At 32.7% G+C, this 10176-nt stretch overlaps 1 protein-coding gene across 1 annotated transcript in view; it reads right to left on the bottom strand.

The window, feature by feature from the left end:
* The window catches only part of LOC106465583 (apolipophorins-like), a 122891-nt gene that overhangs the window by 8071 nt on the left and 104644 nt on the right, over positions 1-10176 (bottom strand). Inside the window, exons 26-27 of the mRNA XM_022393508.1 lie at positions 6324-6547; positions 3038-3303 (exon numbers count right to left, since the gene is read on the bottom strand). Of these exons, the coding sequence (XP_022249216.1) occupies positions 3038-3303; positions 6324-6547 (490 nt within the window). The remainder of the gene's footprint in view (positions 1-3037; positions 3304-6323; positions 6548-10176) is intronic.

Genomic DNA, 10176 nt, shown 5'->3' with positions numbered 1-10176 from the left:
ATATTACAGTTGGAACCTCAATGTATTTAGAACTTGGTTATAAATACAACATTCCTATGTCAATTGAAACACTGCATTAAAAAACAAGTAAACAAGTAAAGAAAAACTTTTCAAAAAAGGAAGTAACTGTAGGAATGGCTTATATAAATCCTTAAAAACAAGATAGTAGGGATGGCATTTACATTATCCCTACATAATAGCACAGACAAGAATTAACATATAGCAATATATATATATATATATATATATTAATTTTTTACTATATCAGATCTCTTTTATTCTTATGTTTGGAGATGCATTTCAAAAATTATATTTTTTGTTTGTAATACTGCTTTAAAGGAACTAGTTCTCTTTATAATTTTATACAAATTTCATGTTATATCTAAAATAAATTCTAAACAAATTGATCCAAACTTACATTAAGTGTTAAACCATATCATAAGTATTGTTTGTTTGTTCGTTTGAAATTAAGCACAAAGCTACACAGTGGGCTATCTGTGCTCTGCCCACCACGGGTATCGAAACCCGGTTTCTAGCGTTGTAAGTCCGCAGACATACCGCTGTGCTACAGGGGGGCTATCATAAGTAGTCTTTCATACGTGTCAAATAGCTTAACTGTTTAAATAGTACTGTCCCTCAAAATGCTAAAAATAACTGAAGTGACAAATAATAAAGGAGTATTATTAATAATGATATTTAGTACTGAATAAATTTATTTTTTTGCTTTACCTATACATATATATATATATTTAGAAAGAAGGTCTCGTTTGACTCTTTAAACGTCATAACATTAATCTGAAATTTTATTCAAATAATAATTTCAAAACTTTTATTTCTTTGAAAGAAAACTTAAAGAACTGGCTAATAAAATTTACTCTACCCCATAAACGTACTGTTACGTCTCTGTTCGTTAGTTAATTTTCCGTAAATTCGTTCCGATGAAACTTTAGCGACACAAGTCCTTTCTTAAATAAAACTGGTTTATTCTTTCCGAATACAACTTTACGATACACTTAATTTCAACAGTCGCTCTATAACAGCGCTATAACTCACGTCTCACGTGGCCAACAATATTTTATCCGCATACATTCAATTACTCATTACCTCCCCGTCGCTTCATGGCCGGTCTTATATATACAAGACTACACTATATCTAGAAGGATCACGAGGTTTAAGGAACAGACGTGAATGTTCGAGAACGACATGGCATGATACTAGTCACGTGACCTTGATGTCGTAACAGTACATATGATAAACGTGCTAGCCACTTGATTAGGACCCATAAACACATAAGAAAACTCTATCTTCAAATTCAAGACTTATTAATCATGTATTTTGTCAGGTGAATACTTGAGCCACACGGAGAGATAATCATACCATGCGTAGTCAGCAAGATAATAAGTAAATGCAAAGACATCTAAGGGAAATGAGAAGATAATGTTTATCAATCACCAATTCTTGGATTAATTTTTCAAAAATATCTGTTATCAAAGCATACCAACAGTAAACAGCAATTAAAATGGAAACCATCTGCCACTAAGAAAAACTGTGATCACCAACCACTGATAACAGACTATAATAAAAATATTTCCTGGAAAGGCTTTGTACGAGTTATTACAGACATCAGACTTTGTTCGAACTTAATGATTCCTTCAACAGTGATCATGATTTTTTATTTATTACTTTTGAGGAACATTACAGAAACTGCCATAATCAGATAAAAACCTGGTAAAAAAAAAGTTGGTTTTGTCAGATACAAACAGGAAAGCATGATTTAAAAGCAAAAACTGTGAACAACTGGTGACTAAAAACATGAGATGAGTCCTAATGGGTGGTATTTGACCCAAATGCATAGTAATAACAGAAATATAAGATAAACAGAAGATACCCTTGAGTAGCAAAAGCTGTTACAGATGATGTAATTGTACAGATAACATTCTCAGCAGAAGGTTGCAGCCTTCGTTCCTTTTTAAAGGAAAATAACATCCAAAATAGACCAAAAATCGTTTTTAATTATTTTTACTCTATAACAATGAATTTTTACCCTAATGGATGAAGTATTTTCAAATACGTTTGTTTCAAATATTCAGGCAAAAAAAGCTGTCTCTGAGCTGATACATTAGAGGGTGAGCAGCTAGACCTACCATTAATTCTTGGGATACTCTAATCAAACAGTTGGATTTTGACATTCACTTTTTAATGCACCCATAGTTCTAAAGTGTGGAACACCATTTTATGGCAAAGGGATGTGAAATATGAACTCTTGGAATTACAGTCTGGCAAGACCATACTTCTTCAAATAAAATAATTCAACAATCGACGTTACCAAAAATCAGTTCAAGAGAAATTATGATGCCTTTATTCATCTTTTTTGGCCAATACAATCAGCAGATTTCATGATGATTCAGTATCTTTGAAGTAATCTTGAATGCTGCTTTCACTACCATAGTATTCTGTTAAAACCTATGAACCTTTTATAGATTATACTCTCAATAAATGAGCCAAAAATATACAAGACATCTTCAGTATCCTATAGATCTATGATACACCATTAACTACAGTTACAGCAAAAAGTAGTTAACCTAATAATAGGGTGGGTGCTTAATAAAGTGGTCACTTAGTGTATATGTATTATAAGTTTTTGAAACATTACCAAAAAGGAATATAAGTGTTTCACCATTTACAACAGGAGAAACTGGAAAATTTGTCATAACAACTAAAAGTAAAAAGTAATAATTGTGTTTCTTACCCATCAGGAATATAAGTGTTTCACCATTTACAACAGGAGAAACCGGAAAATTTGTCATAACAACTAAAAGTAAAAAGTAATAATTGTGTTTCTTACCCATCAGGAATATAAGTGTTTCACCATTTACAACAGGAGAAACCGGAAAATTTGTCATAACAACTAAAAGTAAAAAGTAATAATTGTGTTTCTTACCCATCAGGAATATAAGTGTTTCACCATTTACAACAGGAGAAACCGGAAAATTTGTCATAACAACTAAAAGTAAAAAGTAATAATTGTGTTTCTTACCCATCATGTAGTCCTTTATCGTTTCAGATATTTCATCTATATTATCAGGATAATACATATATACAAGCTTGACCAATCCTTTTAAACCTTCCTGCTGGTATGCATAACTAATCTTATAACAGAGAGAATCATATGAGCACCATTCCCCACCATATTCATGCATACAACTGGTCAAGTATTCCGAGATAAATATTGTATAACTTTCGACTGTTTCAAATATTGGAGAGAAGACTTGGTCCAAAAAGTTGGTGATGGTTGATGGCAGCCTGACAAAATAATATTTCTTATGATATATATATGATCATAATATATATTCTCTAACATATGTGTCTCTATATATATTCCATAAGTAGTGACTTCTAAGTCACAAAGCTAAAACAACTTAAGGATTTGAAACAGATCTTTTTTTCACATATATAATCTTTGTTGAAACTCATAAAATAATTACAGTTTTGTGGTTACAGAATGTATGTGGTTCAATACTCATCAACAGCCAAACTTCTTTTGAAGACTATGCATTCAGTACATACAAAAACATTATCTATTTATTATCACTCATTCTGTTTATCATTTGTTACTCGACAAATAAAATCTGTAATTTATATCTAACTACCAAGATACACTTCATTCTTACATTAACTGTTCAAAATTTAATCCACTAATAACCATTTATCAATAAAAATAATACCTCAATACCCTAAATACCTCACCATCTCACATAATTCTACATCAAGTACCAGTAGCAGTGTACTAGTTAATTCTACATCAAGTACCAGTAGCTGTCATTGAAATTACTGTTTAAATAAGCAGTGTACTAGTTAATTCTACATCAAGTACCGGTAGCTGTCATTGAAATTACTGTTTAAATAAGCAGTATACTAGTTAATTCTACATCAAGTACCGGTAGCTGTCATTAAATTTACTGTTTAAATAAGCAGTGTACTAGTTACTTCTACATCAAGTACCAGTAGCTGTCACTGAAATTACTGTTTAAATAAGCAGTGTAGTAGTGGAAAGTAATAAAGTAAAAAACACAAACATCTGTTAATCTCCAAACATGCATCGTTATTGTTTGTCTAAATATATTAGTAGAAACTGCCATTACGTGTTATATATATAAAAATTACATCTAATTGGATCACAACATTTTCTATTGTATAGCAGACAATATTCTCTACCTGGTACAGCTACTGTTTTAGTTATATCAGTTACTTTCATTATATCTATCATTACACTTAGAATAAATTATTTTATTATTTGACTTATTAAATAAAAATTATGTTTACAATTAAATGCACTAACATTAGTTATGTTGTTAATTGCAATAATTTTGTTACCAAGTCTATTATTATTATTATTATCTTTGGTATGTAAAATACTTATATTTTTTCAAAGTAATATTTAATTTTTTAAGCTAAGATACACTATTGTATATTTAATACAATTTAATATTTTCTTCTATTTTCACTTGTAGATACAATAGTGTACAATAGGTTATATCTCAGAGTTCCTATAGTGATTTTTCAGTTTCTCTTATGAAGTTTAAGTATTTTCAAGAGAACTGCAACTCTGACATTTTGTGATTTTACAGAACCTAACTTCCACGAAACAATGTCCTATGTTATCAATCCACTAATTACAAGTGATTTGTTTTTAAGTTGTTGATTTTATAATGTATGATACGCTCATCCTTTATTTTGAGTTTACTTTGTGTCTATTATACAATTTACAATCTTTTTCATTCCTATTCTCTTCACATACATTTTTTTCTTTTTTAAACTAAAGAAGTAGGTTAGTAATTAAATATAACATGAAAATTACTCTTACTCTTAGTTCGAGGCACACTGATTTTGATGAGCCCAGATCCAAGTATTTTATATTTATATCAATTACACAGGCATGCGATTTTAACTTCAGAAAAATTGTTTTGGTTTTTATAACAGATTTTCCATAATTCAGCTATGCAAATTTTGAAAATAATATTTATTTTTATGTATCGAGTAGGGATTTTTTACAAATCGGGAAGAAAAAATCCTTACTTAGATCAAATTTATAACAAATTGACTACAAATATAACAGAATATGTTTGGGTCATTTACAGAACCTCTTGTTCGCATAGCAACGAATAAGTAATATTGAAAAGAAACAAAATAATGTCAAAGTGCATGCACAAGCAAATACTATCCAGAAATGACACGTCATGTGGCCTGTTAACCATATATATATATACAAGCAGTGTATTTCTTGTGGGTTCTAAGACAATCGATAAGACTCTCACATCATGATTGGTCTAGAGAAATCTATAGCTAGTGGTTGTCAACATTTTATGCATACTAAAATGTGACCCAATTTCAATGAAAATGATTCACTTATATAAAAGTACATATGATGTTTCGTGAAAAATCTGTTCGTGACGGGGAAGAATGGATATCAATTTTGGATTCAGCGTACAGGAATTACTGTAGAACATGTAAAAATTTCAAGACAATAAAAGCATCGCAAAGCTGTGTTATTAGTAAACCTTTTAAATTGAATTCTTCATATGAAACCAATTTTTTATAAAAATTTGTTTTTAATGTAAACATAATTTTTAAAAAGTTGAGTGTCTTTTGTTCATCACCTCGTATCCAATAACACTATCCAGAACAAATACAGATTTTGAATTATATTTTAGAAGAATTTTTTTGAGAAACAGTAACAACAATAAAAAAAAGGTATAAGTCTAAGTTTTATGTTACATTACATGTAAATAACGAGAAATTACACTTTCTTTCCCCACAAATATGGATGCATGGGACAGTTGTTTGTAATCTCACACTTTTCATACTTCAGACTCACTGTTGATGTAGATATTGGTGTAATTGTACATTATAATTGCCTATAAAGAGATTTTATTTAAACACGTCAATTCCACAGTTTAAATTTAAATCCCTTATTATTTCACACACAATAATGTCAGTTAATGTAGATTGTAGTGATGGGATAACACAATATACAGGGTGTCCCAGAAGTCTGGACCCATAGGGAAAATTACACAGTTTATTTTTAATCTATTTATTATTCAAGTTGCGTGCCATTAACAGCCATACATATATCAATTCTTGGTATACTGTGCCATCAGGGTATTTTATTTCCTGAAATATGTACAACTGACAGACTTCTAGGACACCCTGTATGTTCAATATTATTTCATTGTTTAATACAAACTAGAACAATATGAGATCTGATAGATCACGTAATTAAAAAATAAAAAAAGGATATTAATATTAATAAATGATAAACTTACTTGCACGTGTACACCGAAGAACTTATCTTCTCCATTTCTTCAGAAATATCATGTCTAAGTTCTGTGCAAATTTCTGTATATTCTTTCTCAATGTAATCACTCAAGGAATAGATAACATCTTGATTTAGAGGCTGAGTGATGAGACTGGACTTGTGCTGTATTTCTGCTGGTATCTTAGAAAGTCCATATTCTTCATACCAAAGAGGTAATGTAGATAATTGCATCTGAGGAAATATATATCCTTCATTTTGATGTATATTGTTCTAAATATTCATAATAAGAACCTAAAAGTATTATTTCACTACACTGTTAGTTTTGCACATTCCAATTTTAAAGCTATACTTCATGAGCTTATCATAAATACAAAAAATACATCAGTAATGCAGAATATTCATAAAACATAGGCTAAATATATTGTAAAACTATTTAAACAGAAGAGTGACACAGTGTTACATTATACATTGAGATTATACTAATCTTCCACACTCATTTCACAAATTCAAATAAGAAAAAATTACTTAATTTTCTTTCTATGATTAAAAAAATGTTAGATCAGCAGACAGTTAAAGTTACACATACAAATTACTATAATTATAAAAGCACACTATTAGACTTGCGGAAGTTTACACATTAGCATTTGTATCTCATCAAGTTCTGTAGTTATGCTGCGAAACAAAATACTTTATATGATGAAATTAAGGTTTTATTGTTTTAAGCAAATAACCTTAGCATTTTTAAAACGCTTAAATATCTGCAAGTATGCTCAAGAATGTGCAAAAAAAATCAACAACAAATGTGTACCAAATCAGTCACTGATTTAATTATTTTATGCCTTGCATTTATTAGAATTAATAAGAAGTTTACACCACATTTTACAAAAACAAATTAATTAATCTTTTTAACTATTAGGAACACTGTATATTATTATTAATGTGAACTTACTTGCTCCCTCCAAAAGTTTCAAACAAATAGAAGTAACTCATTAAACAAAAAAAAATAATTTTAATTTAAAACAAGATGTTTACTACTGATTTATGTATTATTCCTGTATATCCAAATTGCTTATTGCCAGAATAATTGCAGGCTGTCAAATTAGAAGTGAACACAAACAGGAGATTTACATGCCACGAGCCATGAGGTAACTCCCATATAATTTCATGTGTTTTATTGTGAACTGCACTGGTGTATGATGACATATCATCATGCAACAAATGGGAGGGTTACATAACCTTCTTGCATAGTAACTCCTGAACTTGCTCTTGAACTCCTGATAACTTTTTTCTTTGACGAGGCAAGACAACAATGTAGGGAGGATGGGTAGGAATGTGTAAAAAGGTGAGTATCTATTGGAAATACATTTTCAGATTAGGAAAATGTTAACTTCCAAGATGGTACCTCAGATCCACACCCAAATAAGCTAGAGTGAATTGGTGAAGGGGCCAGTGCAAAATCTTACCTAGATGAGATCCCTTCAGAAAGCACTCAAAGGGAAGCCCATGGAGTGTGATAACCAATGGCAGTGGCTCTATAGAGGTACATTCATGAAAGACTGCATCTTGTTTCAACTAGGGTATACTCTTTACCCAGAATATAATGGGAAAAGGCAAGTGAGCAATGCGTGTCACAAGGATGGGCAGAATGAGAACATGGCTGTCCAAGAACTTGCATACAAGCAGTCGGCAAGTCAATATCTGTAGTGTGGTTGGGACTCATTCAGACTGTAACTTGTGTGTTCACCTCATCTCTACCGAGCATAATCTACAGAACAGATTCTATTTGCAGGAAGAGAGAACTAGTTATGCAGTATAGTTTCATACAGTGTGTGCTCATCTCAATTCAACTGTTCAGATAATTGATGCAGAAGGAGGGCACAATACTTATGTATTATGGTTTCATATAGCGTGTGTGTGCTAACCTCAACTGTACTGAACAGGATATGGCTGAAGGAATAAGGCACATTAGTCATGTTTTATTGTTTTATATAGTGTGTGCTCAACTCAACTCCACTGAACAGACTCTAGAGAACAAATTAGGGCATTTGAATTATGCAGTATGGCTTTTAGGGGTGACCTGCACTACATTGACAGTGTCATTCCCCATTATCACTGTGTTGTGCTATGCCCAATCGGTGAGGAGGTTTCATGGTTAACCACCCCAGATGTGAGGAACTGGTAAGTGGCAAGGGTCCCCCATGCTCCACACAAAAAGATGGGGTAGAAATCACATTGGGGAGATCTGGTAAAGTGCCCAGATCCCCATTAGACCTCCAGTTGGATATATCTTTTACTGAAAACAGTGCAATGGGTGATGAAAAACCCTATTTATAAAAGCCAACAAGCACAAGCCACAGAAGGGGGTAGAAAATTTCCCTGTTGTGGACTTTTCCATGACAGTCCATGGAATAGGTACAATCTAGATCAGGCAATTGAGTAAATATACATACTGTCAAGGTTTTATGTACGGGCCAGATTCTTTACAGTAGATGTCTGTAACTTGTTAGTGATAAATTTCAACAATAAATAAACAAACAGAATAATGTATTAAAACAAGTCAAACATATATATAAATGTTTGTTACACTGTTGTTTACCATAGTTGTATCCAGGAGCTTTAAATAAACAACCCATCATGCAGTGGGCACTGATAGAGCCAGGGCAGATGGTATGAGTGCTTTTTGCTATCCTGGCTTCAAATGGATTTTGAATAAGTATATCCTGGGAGGAAACACCAGTTACCTGATGGGATTCTATGAAACTGAAAAGAGATCTGCACACATTTTTCTCAAAAACAGTGGAATAATTGAAGAATAGTGACTGGTGGAAGTCAAAATCCATCAGGAGACAAAACATCCAGATGATGTCAATAAGGAGAGAATAATATGTGGAAATTCATCTACATGCCCATCTGAAGGTTCTTTGCTTAGGATCAGCAAAGATGAGATGCAAAAGAAAGAGGAAGGTGATAAATCAAATATGAAAAAAACGGGGATAGGCCAGTGAGCATCCACATTCAGAGACAAACAAACCAATTGATGAAGTTGATGGTCCCAATCAGGGATGAGCCAGTGAGCATCCACATCCTCCAGAGACAAACATACGAATGGAAGAAGTTGATGGTCCCAATCAGAGATGAGCCAGTGAGCATCCACATCCTCCAGAGACAAACATACGAATGGAAGAAGTTGATGGTCCCAATCATTAAGGGTAGCAGGAGAGAGGTCCATAGAAGAGGGGTCCTAGAGTAGAGAAAGATAATGGCAGGGACCCCAAAATGAAGAGTTCTGTGATGAGGAACCCCAAACGTCCAAACAAGACAGAGATGCCATACCAAGTCCATATAGTGAAAGAGACAAGAGACAGAAGAAAGAGAGTTAGGAGAAAAAGTATGGTTACCTTTTTGGAGTGATCAAAGTGTGAGGAAGGAAAGATTGGTCCATGGAGAGGAGTATATAATTGCAGTGTAAGAGGGTGTGAGAACATCCATAACATAGGAAAGAATGAGGAGCAAATAAGTCTGGAGAGAAGGATCATATGAAAAGCAAGAAGCCATCCGCTCAAACAGGGCACATGTGAGATCATGCAATATCCCACTAAATCAGGCATGGAAATTGGGCAAGAAGGTCAGAGGAGAATGAAGGAGTGGAACAGAGTGGTGAGGACAGGGAAAGAAACACCTTATGGTACTGGAAAAGATAAAATGCCATTGACAATTCTGCCCAACAACCAGTAAAGGCAAAGACCAACAAACTTTGGGCAAACAGGCAGGGTAAAAAAAGCAGAAAAGGTGGTTCACAGTATGACAGTCAGGAGTAAAATAGGGGTAGATGGACCAATAAACAAAAAAACCCACTCCAA

This window comes from Limulus polyphemus, unplaced genomic scaffold (genome assembly GCF_000517525.1).
Source record: "Limulus polyphemus unplaced genomic scaffold, Limulus_polyphemus-2.1.2 Scaffold1991, whole genome shotgun sequence".
NCBI classification, from domain to species: domain Eukaryota; kingdom Metazoa; phylum Arthropoda; class Merostomata; order Xiphosura; family Limulidae; genus Limulus; species Limulus polyphemus.
This window is presented reverse-complemented; position numbering and strand designations above follow the sequence as displayed.